This window comes from Haemaphysalis longicornis, unplaced genomic scaffold (assembly GCF_048455015.1).
Source record: "Haemaphysalis longicornis isolate Haplotype H1 unplaced genomic scaffold, Haemaphysalis longicornis Haplotype H1 scaffold_2, whole genome shotgun sequence".
Classification (NCBI taxonomy): Eukaryota; Metazoa; Arthropoda; class Arachnida; order Ixodida; family Ixodidae; genus Haemaphysalis; species Haemaphysalis longicornis.
The window spans coordinates 101711930-101728386 of NW_027526295.1; the positions used below are offsets into that span (position 1 = coordinate 101711930).

Sequence of the window (16457 nt, forward strand, 5' to 3'; positions counted from 1 at the left end):
TCTCCTATTCGTTTTTCTTGAAAATGCTGCACATTTAATTGCCCAAAAACCAATTTCAGGATTTTGTCCTAACATGTGGATAAGAAGGCCAGCGAGATTTGTTAATCTGCATCCCTTTGGACGTAAAATTCAGTTGAGTTTTCCCGCGTTCGCTTAACGGTCACCACCTGTTGACACCTTCGGCAACTACGCGTCTCCCGTAGGATCGAGCCGGTGTCATATATCATAAATGTAAAAGAGAAGATGTACCAGTAAAAAGCGCAAAGGTTAGCCCTCGCATCTGTTGGGATTTCATGGATCCCCGCGCCTCCCATAGGGAGCCCATGTTACTTATGATAAAACTGTACCGATGGGCATCGTTCATTTCTTCTGAGATAGCACTTCCTACGAGGAAGAATACCCCTCACCCAGCCGGCCTCCATCGTGTGTTTCTAGCGCAATCTCCTGCCGAATTGAAGTTGTGTTTACAACATGGCACTCTTCCTTATATCAAATTAAGGGTGCGAGCAAAGCAAGCTCCTCCTTCTTTCATCCACTTTTCCCACCCTTGAGCTTTAGAAGAACCTGGTGACTAACAGCGATCTGGATGTCCGGACAATACTTCCTCCAGAGCGATGGCTGCCCGCTCATCAGCTGGCTTTCTGAAATTGGGAACCACTACCACTTCGCCAGCTTAATAAAACTTTTTTCACTCAGTGATTCACTCGCCCGAGCGCACCATCATGTTGCAATTTCTTTAGCGAGAATTGGAGTAAAACACGAATGCCAGTCGTTTACATTACCACGATGCGCCTGCAGTTGGAGCCCATGTACTGACAGCAGGCAGGCACTCCCGAGTGTGTACCACTTCCCAATGAAGTAGCCTAATATGGTGACTAACAAGTAAACGAACTTGTGTTATACCCATTGCTGTCATTAATATAATGGCTCACCCGGGCACCGCCGGGTACTACTACTAGTATACAGATATATTGGGATATATACACATACACATACAACCATATAAGTTGTGTATGCGCATACGTTGTTTCCCTTGTATCATTCGATGAACAAGGGACGCCAGCAGTAAGTGTGCCCTTCTGGAAATATTTCTCAGAACACCTTTTTTGTGTAAAATAACTGACATTATGCCTACGCAGTATTTAATTAACAGGGTTTACCTGCGTCGTCAAACATGCTATAGGTGGAGGCTGAATTAGTGTACTTTACACGGACTAAGCAACGCGGATAGGGGGTTACACGCTGAAAAGATAATAATTTGGCTTGAAGGCTGTAGCATTCGGCAACCTTTTAGAGGGGTCTAGGTCACTAGTTACAATGTAAGAAATCAGTAGAATACATGAGTTACCAGGACTGAACAACTCACCCGAGAAAATATTTGCGGTTAGGAATACTGAGGTGCATGTGAGGGAAGGCTAAACGTGAGGTGGTGAGGTACGCTTCCTTAGAATTGGTATCAAATGTGTCCTATACTCTGGTACAACTTGAAAACGACAACGGAAGTTGCTCCAGCGCCTCATCACTGCAGCCGGCTGTTCGTACGCGCGCCGATAAGAGTGCGTTACTGCGAGTATTTTGAACGTCACTCGAGATATTTCTGGGATTTTTTCGGACTTAATCTACTTTCAAATTATAAATACCAGTATGACGTCATGTGTAATTTCATTAAATTTATTTCATAACTAGCTGTAGTACCCGGCGGTGCCCGGGTGGGCAATTATATTAATGACAGCAATGGGTATAACACAAGCTTGTTTATTTGTTAGTCACCATATTAGGCTACTTCATTGGGAAGTGGTACACACTCGGGAGCGCCTGCCTGCTGTCAGTACATGGGCTCCAACTGCAGCCGTGTCGTGGTAATGTGAAACGAATGGCACTCGTGTTTTACTACAACTCTGGCTAAACAAATTGCACCAAGATGGCGCGTTTGAGCGAATGAGTCAGTGAGTGAAAAAGGTTTTATTGAGCCGGCGAAGTAGGAGTGGTTCCCAATTACAGAAAGCCAGGTGATGAGCGGGCAGCCATCGCCCTGGAGGAAGTATTGTCCGGACATCCAGATCACTGTTAGTCAACAGGTTCTCACACAGCTCAAGGGTGGGAAAAGTGGATGGAACAAGGAGGAGCTTGCTTTGCCCGCACCCTTAATTTGATATGAGGACGAGTGCCAGGTTGTAAACACAACTTCAGTTCGGCAGGAGATTGCGCTAGGAACACACGATGGAGGCCAGCTGGGTGAGGGGTATTCTTCCTTGTAGGAAGTGCTATCTCAGAAGAAATGAACGATGCCCATCGGTACAGTTTTATCATAAGTAACATGGGCTCCCTATGGGAGGCGCGGGGATTCATGAAATCCCAACAGATGCGAGGGCTAACCTTTGCGCTTTTTACTGGTACATCTTCTCTTTTACATTTATGATATAAGACACCGGCTCCTACGGGAGACGCGTAGTTGCCGAAGGTGTCAACAGATGGCGACTGCTAAGCGAACGCGAGGAAACTCAACTGAATTTTACGTCCAAAGGGATGCAGATTAAAAAATCTCGCTGGCCTTCTTATCCGCATGTTAGGACAAAATCCTGAAATTGGTTTTTGGGCAATTAAATGGGTAGCATTTTCAAGAAAAACGAATAGGAGATATCAACTGCCTGTGTGGTTATTTACGAATGTGTGAAAACACAGTGTTTTCCCGAAATGCTGCTTGCCTCTTTTTGGAGCGTGTCATTGAAATTGTTGTAGAACAGTGTTTAGATACCTGAGTAAGTTGCCTATCTCAACAATAACCAGTTCGATATCTCATATGGCGTGCGGTATAAAAATTAATATCTGAAAAACTTTTTGACCGGTTCTCACTCTCTCCATGGTGGAATTTTTAAAATTATAACAATATTCACCTCCAACACCGTAATCAGCATGTGCCCTTGAAACCTGTAGCCGTTGGAAAGAGCAGTTTGGCTAGGCGTGTACATAATCTGTCTGGCCTTTTTGGCTCGTCAGCCACGTCATTTGTAAAAAAAACAATTTGGCCCTTTTAGCGGCGTCGCTGGGCGAAATACTTAAAAAAATGGTTGTGTGCATTTGCATGAGTAACATATGCTAGCAAAAATTAGTTGAATAACTGAATCGGTGAAAGAATTATTTGAGAATCTTAAGGAACACCATTTTATTTCCGGAATGCGGAATCAACTCGCTTGTGTAGCTTAGGGCGAAATCCAAAAACTACTTTTTAGATATTCTTAAGGGCTACATATATCAGCAAAAAGCGCTTCGATATGTGAATGGGTGACCGAGAAAACCACGAATTCGCGAAACCACAATTTCGCCCTTTTCCGCGGTTTCGAGTGCAATTTCCGAAAAACCCGCCTTAGTGAGCACCTACTCAATGACGCAAATAAACTCGCGAACTTTCAAGTCTCTAGACCTAGCAGTTTTGTCTGGGCGTTGATGCTTCAGTCAGTCTGTCAGTCAGTCGGACACTTGTTTTTATAAAAAAAAGATTTATTTTCCAGATTCGTGGTTGTGCTTTTCACTTTGAGGTATTGTGCTTAAAGGAGCCATGAAGACAAGGTGCAAGTTTGGTTCATTCAAAAGATTACCTCGTTAGAATAATCCTGACAACACTTTTAACGTAAAATTCGCTCAAATAAGCTGTATTAGGAAGAAAGGAAAGGACCATGCGACCCGCTAGCTCATTTCCGCAACAGAACCTATGATGTCATATGTGACAGCTCTTAAATTGCCGGAGGCCAGCAAAAGCAAACGCGAATTAGGAAGAGCTTCTAACCTTGCCGAACGAGCTATTTTCGCCTAAATGTAATACATATCTATTTTACAGCAGTAATAACGGTGCTGTAAACAGCAAAAGTTGAGAAAATACACGTAAACATACAAGTACCGATGCGCACTGCTGTTGGTACTGGGCGTACTATGCTTGTTTTAGCTGCACGGCAGTCCGACGCTTTGAAGTTTCCTTATACGACGCTGGGCGATTGGCGCGACCGACGTTACCTTACGTGACCCTGTTTATCGAGCATGCCCCATGTTTCATGAAACGATTACCTACTACCATAACAAAAACAAGCCAGGTGCAAATACGGTCAAAAACAAAGCAACGGCGGAGTACTGAGTATGCTAGCGCCATCTGGGAAGTTTGACAGCAAGCAAGGCTGCAGAGACGAATGGCGCAGTGTACTTTCTTTTGTATACGCGCCGTTATGACTTTATCATAGATGTCACCAAAACACACGATATGGAGGCAGAATCAAAATTTTAACCTACCTTGAATAATTGCTCAGTCAATACGGCATCATTTGCTGCTGCGCAAGTTCTGGGGACACTATACAACACGAAATATTTCGAATAAAACTAACTTGTATTTTTTCATCATGGCTCTTTTAACACCAAACGCGAGGACCTCGGTGTGTGGAGCCTGTGCAACAACAACCTGCTGGTGCAGTAATTGCTTGGGAGCATGCGTCACCTCCAGTTTGTTCGTGCCACACAAATTACGTTTGGAACTCGCGTAAGATGTCATCATGACAAGACGACCACTTGCGCCACTTAACAACGCGTGGATGCAACAGTATGCCAACAGTTTGCCAACTGGCTCTTCAACCCAAATGGTAAAGGCATCTGGAGACAGTGCGGTGCACAATGGCCTCGCACTACTAACAAGCTCGAAGGCTGGAATAGCGGCCTTAATAGTCAGAGGAGTGATTTTCACCCTACTTTGGCTAGGTTCGCTCCCTTCTTGCAAGTTACCCAGTCCTCATCCTAGAACAGGATTCAGGCACTTTTTAGGTACCCCATGGCAGTGTCCTCACTACCTTACTCCGAAGTTCGCACAAAAAACGCGAAATTGCAGGAGACAATGGCCCCTTTTTCATGCTATGCCGCGGCGACTGCGCCCATCTGCCAGGGCATTATAAACTATACGAGGGCATAGCTCTTCTGGCGCAGTAAAAGACAGACAGAGTAACCTTTATTGAACCGCGGTAGCAGCCAGAGTAGAAAATCATCGCTCGCCTACATTCACCAAGCTGTGGTCATTTTTGAACCGTATAGAATTATTTTACTAAAACAGACTATGAGCCCAATGTTCGTTTGTTTCTGCACGTGGACACAATAACAAACAAAGAAAAAAAACAACATCTACCCCAGGTGAGCTTCATTCGACGGGTATACACACATTTGTTACATTAAATAATAATAAACATGACATTTACATTTAATATAACCAAGCAATAACTACACATTTGAAGGCATTGTGCTGCTAATCAAAAGGACGCGGGTTCGATTTCGGGCCGCGGCGGCCGCTTTTCAGGTGGAGGTGAAAACCGAAAACGCCCGTGTGTTCGAGGTTTCGGCGCACGTTGAAGACCCACAGGTGGCCAAGATTAATCTGGAGCACTTCACTACGGCGCGCCTCATCACCTGTGCAGCGTCGGCGGATTAAACCTCACAATCAATGACTACAAAATCATTCGCATGTAATAGCAGAGAATGGCTGATTGACGACAAAAGAGAACAACCTGAAAGAATAATAAAAATAAAAGCGAGTTCGACTAATGGCGTCGTTCGTAACGTCCATATTAACCACGGCTTAATTCGGAACCCCAAATGCATAGCTTCTACTTTAATAACGGAAAGCGAAGATAACAGAGCCTAGCAAACACTAAAAATACGATAAAATGACGTAGTCTGTCATTGTAATCCAGCCACGGCTCCGAAAGTTTCGATAATTCGTTGGACCTCCTCACGCGGATTCTGAATTATTGAACCTTTGACTCGTCGGATCTCCTGACTCGTCGGATGTTTTGAGTCCCTTTGGACCTTTCGACAGGTTGGATTTTTTTCATTCAGCCGTCACTTGATTAGTGAATCTTTTGATTCTTTGGACCTTTTTACTCTTTAGATTTTTTGACGATAAGCGCCCTTCGAAGACCCTAATTTTCTCACAGCCCTCGAGGTGTTCGGCCTAGAGAGGGGTCTGTCAAGATTAGTGTAAACCGGCGTCTACCTCGGTCGTAATAGTCGACTTGACTTGACTCATACGATCTGTAACATGGCCTGGCTCTGCTGTCGGCAGTGCTCTCTTCTATGGCCTTCATGCACCCACCATTTCTGGTACTCGGCTACCCCTTCCTGCCTCTCCCCCCTCTTCCCGTACTTTGGTCAAGTGGCCTCCCATTTGAAATGGGAGGTCATTTCAACAACAACAACAACAATTCCCTCACTGACTCTCCTTCTATTACGCCGCATCTCTGTTTCAGAAACCTTCAGTTTCCTTGTGGCGCGCGACAAGACAGAAAGCACTTTTTTCTTCGAATTGCGCTCTTCTTACAGCGAAGCTGCGTAATTCTTGATTTTGCCATAGAGCGTGCGCCAAATGAAGTCGCGTTGAGGAAGAATCACACGCGTCGTTCCAGAGCTAGTTAATATAATGTAGTGATTTATAAAAAAACTGAAATTGTCCAGTAGGACGACTCTGTCAATACGTTTAACTTACTTGTCGCGATTAGTTCAGAGTGAAGTTGCACGCTACAGAATTCTCTGCTGCAGTATACATGTACGTTTACCTACTATTTGGTTACAGAAAACGGCTCTTAATATTGTTTATCAAAACTATCCTGAAACCATTCTAATAACAATCTACCGCTAATATGGCGCTGTTATTAGTCCGAGTTTCAAGTACTTGTCTTAAACAGTTCACAGCGAAGTTCTAAACATTGCCTCTCCAGCACTCTGTCCTCTCGGAAAAGCTTGAGGTTGGGCTTTGTTACGTCCTCAGCGTACCACAGGCCAGCGCAACCATTACGATGACCCTCGCGCTGCTGTGCTTCCGCACTACTGTTTCAGCGACGTCCCGTATCCGCCTACACCACACACAGTTTGTGCGCTCTTGGCCGCCGCACACTCTACATTTAACGCCGTCCCGGCCGGCGCTGTCCCCTGCGTCCAGCTTCGGCCCCTTGGCCTTCATCTCCAATGCGGCAACCGCATCTACGCGGATGAGACTTACAACAAACGTTATCGCAGATCACCACTGGTCACGCTGGTCCTCGACGGTGTCCAAAGTTGCTTTTAGGTTATCTAGATCCCCGTCATACACACGTGTAGGCTCTACCGTGCCTTCACCTTTAGCGACCCATTACCTCGTCCTGGCACGACCATCAGCGATGTCGAGACGAAGGCTTCCCCACTAATCACCCTACCGGCCGCCCACTCGTGGTCCATTCTAACTGCACCGCTGTCCGAAGTGGGGACTTCACCCCGAGGGCAGCCTTCTAGGCAAGGGATAGCCACTACAGCCTTAACCCCTCGCCGCTACGAAATCCTATCTGCTGTCGCGATCAAGTGCCGGTTCATGTGCCCGCACGTTCCCACGAAGGACGATGTCACTCCTGGAGTGCCTCCGTCCACTCCCGTGCTCAGCACACCCGACTCCACCGCGGACATGGCCATCACGGCTGAATCTACTCCAGCATGGCGGGGCGCAAATACAAAACATTGCAATGCGCTGCCGTAATGTCATCTCACCGTTATTACGCACAAGGCGCCCTTTTCGGCGACTCCAGCGTTACGTCAGCGGACGTTACTGCTAGCGAACGTCTACGCCAAAGGCAGAAGCGCTCCACGCGCCCACGCTCGTTTTTTTCACCCTGGCGTTCCTTAAACGACCGAAAATACATATCCATGCATCTTTTATGCTCCAGTCATACAGTACAGGAGAGTAGAAAAGACCTTCATTGGGCCGAAGCTACAGGCCGATCACGTCGACCGCCTAAGCGACCAGTCTTTTTTTTTTTTTTAATTCGCATTTTTGCCATGCGGCATATAAAGAAAAGATAAGACATTAGGTAGAATAAAAATACCGGGTACAAAAGCACAGGTAGTCAGGAAATTGATGACCCTGTACAAGTCTAAAGGTAGGCATGGAGTCCGGTCTCATGTAAAAAGTTCAGCAGCGACCTGCAGTAGCGGTCTTCGTTCACGCACCGGTTGAAGTCCCCCGGTTTATCCCACCGAAGACCAACCACTCTTAGCGCACTGTCCCGAGCTGTTCTGGTTCCTGTGCACGTCCACAAGAAGCGACCAGTCTGCTCTGTTGTTCTTCCGCTTCAGAGAAAGCCAGGCCGTCCAGGTGGTGACGGAAAGGGACTGGGAGGCTGGGAGGGATACGAGTCGGTTAGCTGAGCCGCTGGGCAGTAGAATAGGCAATGAGGTAAATTAGTGTAGGCAGTAGGGCAGTTGGGACAAGAGGGGCCAGTTCTAAAGCGATAGAGGAATAGGCGGAGGGAGTGATTAGGGAATTCATTTGGATGTGCCGGAGTAGTCGAGCCTCCGTTACGGTGAGTGATGGGTGAGGAGGCGGGTAGAGGCGTTTGTGCGGACGGAGCTGAAGGTAGACCTCCTTGATGCTGCGGCGCAGCGAGAGCCTCTCACCGTCCTCCGAGGGCCCGGGCCAGGGCATCAACGGTGCCCGGTAAAGAGTGTCGCGGGCGAACTGATGCGCCACCTCATTGCCGTCAATGCCGGAATGTCCAGGGACACAACGGAGGAAACCCATGGATGGTTGTACAGCGGAGACCACTCGTTCGACCTCCTGTTGAAGGGTAGAAGGTAGTGAGTGATATTTATTTGTATAATAGCGGCGTGAGAGTCAGAAAAGACTGTGTATTCGGGGCGGCAGTCGTATATATTCGTTCCTCCATTGGGTCGGGTGCGAGTGCTTTGAACTCAATCTTTCCGACAACTAAATGAGCAAGAGGGGGTTGTGGGAATTTTCCCGGGAATAACTTGTTCGTCCTAAAGAAAAGCGTTCTACTAACGCTCTTTATCGGAAAGACACCGTTACGATCTTGTTATCAAAAGAATGTTACCATCTCTAAATAACGGTGGTATTTTGAATGCACAAACGAAAGGATATCCAGGCCCGCTGCTGGAGTCGCTGCAGCAAGTTGCAACGAATATTGCAATGTCTATGGCACTGGGAGAAAACAAACTAAAGAAGACCGTTCCGATTTCTTTCAAACACCGCGTAAACAGCATTCTTTGTTCAGGACAAGCAAGTCCCCATGTATTGCTTTTGGCAATAATTTGGCCCGTCGGAAAACTGAGAGTCAACCCATGGTCCCCATGTTCCATTGTTGCATTCCGGGAAGCCCTGGGGGTCGCAGTCTTTGTTTCTGGGCGCCACGGACGAATTCCGGTAGCTGTCGAGTCTTTCTTGGAGCATGGCCAGCAACTGCATGTAGAAAGCAAGGAGTGCCTCTAGGTGTGGCGTTTTCGTCCTGTAGCTCAGAGATGGAGCGCTCGTCGACATGCAGACAGACGTAAACGCTCTATGTGCAATAATTGCCCAAGATGGGAAGGAAAGAAACTACATTGCAATTACATGAAATAAAATATATGTAGGTTAGCCTCTTAATTGATAAAGCTAACCATAAATACCGCTTCGACATAATTTGGAGGGTGCGTCATGATTGTTCGGTTCTTGGTGGATGGCGCTATAGGAACACCAGACGAAGCATGCACAAAAAATGAGAGCTTCCGGGTGTCAGCTGTCAGACAGCGGGTGCACACTATTTTGCGGGGCTCATCTCCACGCGTATTTGTATGAGTACGTTGGCCTTGACCTCCTGATTCTTCGGTCCTATACTTACTGTAAGTTAGGTTTTCTTCTTTGGGGCTAGTTTCATCCTTTTTCGTTTTATATTTCCTACCTTTAGCCTTGTTCTCTTTCTCTGCACACGGTGATATCTTCTTTAAACTTTGCCGATGTATACCACATACACACAATCCACGAAACCCGGATTGTACCTTAGAATTTAGTACATTTTATTTTTAGATTAATCGTAGAAACTTTTCTACGTTCAATTACGATTCCTTCGTTTGCGGAGAAATGCCTTCAATATCTACAGGTTATCTCCTTTGAAAATCTGACAAGTGTATCAGTTTGGCTTCTCCGGCCACTTATAACGAGAGTACCCCCTGCACGCTCGTCTGCTTGCTTCTTCCTACTTACGGTCACGAAGAAAAAAGAAACCTTGTTTAATTTGAGAGAACTAGCCTTCAGTAACTCCCTAATACTCCGTTGCAGCCCCGAAAGACGTTGTTGTAACCGAAAAAGGATATAAATTATTGAAAAACCTTGCAATTTCGCCCACCTGAATATCAGAAGCGACGTATAACGGGAAAAACTAAAAACAGAGTTATCGGTGTGTTAACTACACGTTATCATGCCAGTGTCATGGTCAAAATAAACTAATGGTACCACTCCCTCAATTTTACAGCCGCGTTTTTTGGTGGTACGTTTAAAAACGTAGCTTAAAAATAGCTTAAAATGTATCTGGGCCGTCACGTACCCGACAAGACAGTGGTTGGCGAGTCGTTATTTCTTCATCTGCTTTCCCTAATCTCAAATGTAGTCGTTCCAAGTGTGAACTAACATGGCATGATTGTTATTGAAACAAAGTAACCTTTGAATGCACCAAAATCGTAATTTGCTTTGATGGCCCCATTGCAAGCTTGTGCTACCATTCACCTGTACAACCCCCCCCCCCCTCTCCCCACTTCGGCTAGAACGCATCGGCCGCGAGCTATTCGCCCATGCTGAATAATTCCTTCCCATTTCCTACTATTTCTCTGTGGATCAAAACACCAACCCCAATCTTCCTGTATTTTCGATGTCTTGGATAGCAATGCATACGCTTGCGCTTAATCCTACCCCGCTTAGTGCCTGAAAGCTCTTCTGTTTGCACAGCAAAGCTCTCCTCAGTAGACAGGGTTTGAAGATTAAACATTGCCAAGTTTAAATTACAGATGCGACCTGTGATTACAGACGACCTGGGACCGGCCCGGACACAGAGATTCCCAGCATCGCCTTGGTCAGGTGCGCTACAGCTGCTGACGACTAAGGGCCGTTATTTAGGTCGTCAGTGCATAGGGAGATTATTGACGTTGTGGACGTTCGCCAGATTCTGTTCTGTTGAGGGAGTGCAGTTTTTGTCCCAGTGTGCTGTCCTAGAGCGGTGGCGCGTTCATAGTGAAGATTCGCTGGTATCCGCAATGTTCTTTTTGGGTCGCTTTCCTGCTCAGTTTTTTCTTCTTTTATGTGAGCTATGTTACCAGTTGACATGTTACTGATCGTTAGCAGCTGTTATGTTCCGTGAGCAGCTATGGTACCCGTCGTCCCTTCGACAGTAAAGATGCCGCACTAATTGTGTTTCTTGAAATTTCGCGGTTAGATGGATACAATCGCGTTACTTGCGTGTATTATTTTGTCACGTTATCAGCGTTCTGTGAAATGTTAGAATTACATTCAACAGGCAATACGATGCAGACACCTTCTTAGCCTAAATTTCAAGAGGTTGTGGCATTCCGATCAGGGTATTATTTTGTGTTCCTTATCCCCGAACCTGGCGAATTCTCGCCGAATATTTCCGGCGAGCCAGAGCCTGACACCATAACTGCACTTACCTCAGGGCAGGCAGGCGCCAGATTGTTGAGTTCACAGGGGTCATTGGCAATGTCGAACAAGTATGGCGGTTTTCTGGGCACGAAGTTAGTATCATTGCTTCCGTCTTCGTTGCACCGCAGCGTGGCGTTCAGCCGCCAAGAGGGAGGAAACTCGAAGGATTCGTTGTTGTAGAAACACCTGCGGGAAGAATATTGTGTTCTGGGCGTTATTGAGCTTATAATGTGGCCTTTCGAGGTTATGTTAGTTCAGGGAAACTCATTATCGACTGAGAACGTTGGCTGATTGAAATTTATTTATTTGATTATGAAACACAATAGGTTTGATCGATTCTTTATTAATTATTCAAGTAATAATTCATTAATTAATTGCTTGACGCTTGATTGATTGATTAATTGATTGATTGATTGATTGATTGATTGATTGATTGATTGATTGATTGATTGATTGATTGATTGATTGATTGATTGATTGATTGATTGATTGATTGATTGATTGATCGATTGACTGAGGTGGCTGCAGGTAGTTAGCTCGCAGTAGATATAAAATACCAGCCAAATTACTCGTCGAGTACGCTCGTGTGGGTATGCGGGTACAGGCCTAACGAAAAGCTAACCTTTGTGGCAGCACCACATCCCATTTCCGGGACTACATCACTATCAGCTGACGCTGTTAAGAGATCCGCAAAAGCTGAGGGTGCAGGGAGCACTACTAAGCCCAAAATGTGAAAAGGAGCTGAATTGCCGGAACCAGGGAAGATGTCAGGACAATCGGGTATTCACAGACGGGGCAGTAGAAAACACATACACAACAATGCCTGCAGAATATTTATACATACACACTCACAGTGGAACACTATAGATGCCGCAAGGGAAACCTCTCCCTAGCACACAAATCCTTCTAAAAAGGGGGAGGCAGCTTCGTGCCGACTTCAAAATCTTTCATAAATATTTATCACACATACCTCTTTTTCATTACCCATCACTTAGGCTGCCGGGCAACACGTAACCACCTTAGAACCACCGTTCGCCACTTAGTGTGGGAATTCCCCCACCCTCCGTCAACCACGGAACCGCCCAACCCTCAATCACCCTTTGTCACGTGATCACGTGGCAAAGGTCAGCAATAAGCCCTCGTGCTTCGTTGCTGCACACATCGTCCTTTCTCTTCGGCTTCATTCCGTGGTGCAAATATGCACAAGTCAACCGAAATGCTTTAATGCAGGAACCGTTCGCTGTGCATCAACAATTCATTTTATGCCACTGTGTCATAAAAAGCGGGTTAGTGAATGCGCTACGCCACGTGTCATTGTGCACACTAGGTAACGGTGGGGTGAAATACAGCTGCTCCGCATGATAAACGGAACCCCTCTCTTCAGGACACAAAAAAACGAGTCAACAAAATTGTCGGGATGGCGACGCCTACTTCAGAAAAAAAGATTACATTCTAAGATTTTTTCAGCACACTATGATGGCCGGAGGTTAGCTGAACGTACGCATGACGACAGGAGCGGATGGCCGACATTGACCCCCATGAAGCGGTAATGCTAGGAGGGTATTTATAATATTTCTCCTCAAGGAGAGACAGCGGTGTTTCATTATACTCTGTTGACTTCTCTTCCATCACTGATGCCTACGAGGTTGCGAGGAAGGTAAGAACATCAAAATATTTGCTTAGAGCTAGGAAGTGTCCTATGCTACACACCTGCGCACTAAAAGCTGTTTTAAACCAAAAACACACATTGTATTGGTTGTATTCGCAAAGGAATGGCATCGCTGGAAATGTCGTCTAAAGACGGTAGTGTGCAGCTGCCGCGGCAGTGTAACTGCCTCTCCTCTCCCTCCCGCCCACCTTTTTCGGTCATGGAATGAAAAAGGCGATGGGGCCCGGGCTGAATTAAATTAAACTAAACTGAACAAAATTAAAATAAACCTTTTTTTTACTGTCGCTCTAGTCACATGCGCAAGGCTCAAGCGCAATCCATTTTTGTATTTGGCGCCTAAGTATACTTTTGACGCAGTGTCTAGAGTGCGGTCCGACGGCAGTCTCGCTCAGCGCTGCAGACATGGCTAGAGTGCCGTACAACGACATTGGAATATTTAGGACTAGGCTAGCATCACCCAATGCGTCCGTCGGTGTGGTGCAGGAGTTTCGTCTTTGCATCTTTATGCCAAGGTCGGTGGTTCGAGACCGGCTTTTGCCTTGCTTTTTTTACTTTTAAAGTGAGCTATAACTTTCATGGCTTAGGTTAGTGTTTGGTGCTTCAAAGGATTGCTTTCTGGTCATTAGATCATTTTATGGTAGTTTAGAATAATCAGGTTACCTTGCTTTATGTCAGGGATAGCGATGTACTGCCAGACGCGGAATGTTTTTTCAAAACGCCGGTGGACGTCGATATAGTTGGGTGCTTTAATACCGTCAGACCTTTTAATACCGTCAGTCTACCTTTAAACGCGCTTCTATTGTTTGCTATCGTGAGAATTACGCCCACGTTTATTTTCAGTTAAAAGAACACTGCTAGCATAAGGTACCCATTTACTTTTCGATTCAAATTTACTTTATGTTTTCTTTTCGTTGGATACCGTTGACAAGTACTAAGTATGTTACCAGATTTAGTATCTTGGAAATGTTCTGCCTGTATAAACATTTCGTTCAAGAATGCATGTAACTTTGGCTTGGAGGCTAAATCGAGGCACAGACAGACATACAGACAGACAGACAGTCAGACAGACAGACAGACAGACAGACAGACAGACAGACAGACAGACAGACAGACAGACAGACAGACCATATTTTTTGCGTTTAAATAGCCGAAGGAAAACTATCGTCTTTAAAATAAAATCAAATTAACGGGTCCCGATTTTAGACCTACCTGAGTACCCACGCCACGATTGAGTTCTCCATTAGTCGGTCAAGGTCTCCGTAAGGGCGCGTTCCGCCGGGCGTTGGGTAGCGACCGTCCCAGGTTCCGTTAAAGGACAGGCCTTCCACCAGCTTGTAGTCGCCGTAGCGCAGAGCGGCCGCGCACTGCTTGGGCTCGATGTTGTACAGGACCTCGTTGCGGGGAGAGGGCAAGTCCCGAGACAGCGCGTCCCACATGTCGTAGCCGTCGAGCTTCTCTTCAAGGAAATCCGGCCGGCCACCTTGGAGGCACAAAAATTGCTCTTAAAAACGGCGATTTACAAACTTAAACACGGATATGCTGTTCCAAGAATGATTGATTGACAAACGAAGGAATTGAAAATGAAAACAAAAATTCATCCAATAAAATTCGTCTTACATGGCTGTTATGCGTAAACAAGTGATACCTTACAAGTTTCCGTACTGTGACCGGGGGAAATTTTTAGGAAACGTTGCTCGACAATACACAGGGTGGTGCGACGATAATTGAAACACTTTAAAACCTTTTCCTGAGTGAACCGCCGCTCTGTTCGCGCTCACACTTCACATGAAGGTCGCATTTTCTGTTCTATTTTGTTTGACACGGTAAACAACCCCGGTACTTACCTGTTTATCCTGAAAATAAATAAAAACGATTTTTGCCTGTGGGAAAATGGCGGCTGATTTGGGCGTGCCAGCCAGCGCAAGTTTATGTTGCAGTGTCGGCGCCACCTGCGGTATGATGCAGAGCGAAACGCACGTTTGGGATTGACGGTAGGAAATAGCCAAATGTTCCAGCAGACTACCACAAATTGCAGCTAGGAAGGAGCCAAAACTGGCTTTAACATTTACTTCCTACCATGAATCCCAAACGTGCGTTTCGCTCTGCATCATACCCCAGGTAGTGCCGTCGTTCCAACATCAACTCGCGCTGGCTCGCATGTTCAAATCAGCCGCCATTTTCCCATAGGCGAAAATCGTTTTATTTATTTTCAGAATAAACAGGTAAGTAGCGGCGTTGTTCCCAGTGTCAAACAAAATAGACCACAACATGCGGCCTCCGCGTGAAGTTTGAGCGCGAACACAGCGCTGGCTCGCTGAGGAAATTTTTTTTAAGTGTTCCAATTATCGTCGCGCCATCCTTTATTCATGCCTTGAAATGGATAATCGATATACCAGCATTGTGAAGAAAATATCTTTGCATACCTTTTGTGTTCTGTGAAAAAAGGTTTGCTGTAGTAGAAACTGCCCCATAAGTAAGCAGTTCAGGATACTGACACGTTGATCTTTGAGGACGTATAAATACAATGTAAGGGCCCAATAATGCTTCATAACTGGAGCGAAAAGTTTCCTTTGACAACGTATGCAAACAGCACGTGTGACGGGGTAAGAAGAAGAGCCACCACAGACAGCCATGCGCTATCAACCGCAAATCAACTCGCCCAACACTCAACTAGAGACGTTTCCTAATAGAAAGTGGTCAGAGGGAGGCACCCTCCTCGAAGTTATTTACAGCTGTTCTACATGACGTACTCAAAAGGCTTTGTAGCAGAATACAGGAATACGAGTAGACGAATAATTTAATAGTCGAGTCTCTTGGGATTTACGTGGGACATCGTCTTGTTTTGGACTCTGGAGAAGACACGCAAAGAACAGTCCAGGAACTGTAATCAGAAAGCTCACTCGGGAGCTAAAGCTGAAGATGAAGTCAAATGTAGTGTTGAAAACACAAAAAGCAATACATTACCCTCCACTCTATGTAACGAAATGGGGGGAAGGGGTGATATACGATGCCGATGGTGATGCCAACCGCGAGAATGAAACGAGTCGCATAGTTAGTATGGTGTACATAACCGTGGTTTCTTACAAAGCGCATGGCAGGAAAGCTTAGGTTTTATCTTAAAGAGCGTTGGAAGAAGTGCTATAGCGGGGATAATGTTAATACAAACGAAGCGAGCATGATTTATTAGCGAAAAAACTTGTGTGTAGATGACATTCCAGGTCAAACGAAAAGAAAGGAGCGAAGTTGCAATGGGCCACCATCTGATTAAGGTATACCTACCGTGCACACCCACCGAGGGATGAGGCGGGGAGTAGA

The 16457-nt window shown here is 45.9% G+C and overlaps 1 protein-coding gene across 1 annotated transcript in view; it reads right to left on the reverse strand.

Moving 5' to 3' along the window:
- The window catches only part of LOC144168200 (arylsulfatase B-like), a 73982-nt gene that overhangs the window by 22570 nt on the left and 34955 nt on the right, over positions 1 to 16457 (reverse strand). Inside the window, exons 8-9 of the mRNA XM_077697236.1 lie at positions 14352 to 14622; positions 11482 to 11659 (exon numbers count right to left, since the gene is read on the reverse strand). Of these exons, the coding sequence (XP_077553362.1) occupies positions 11482 to 11659; positions 14352 to 14622 (449 nt within the window). The remainder of the gene's footprint in view (positions 1 to 11481; positions 11660 to 14351; positions 14623 to 16457) is intronic.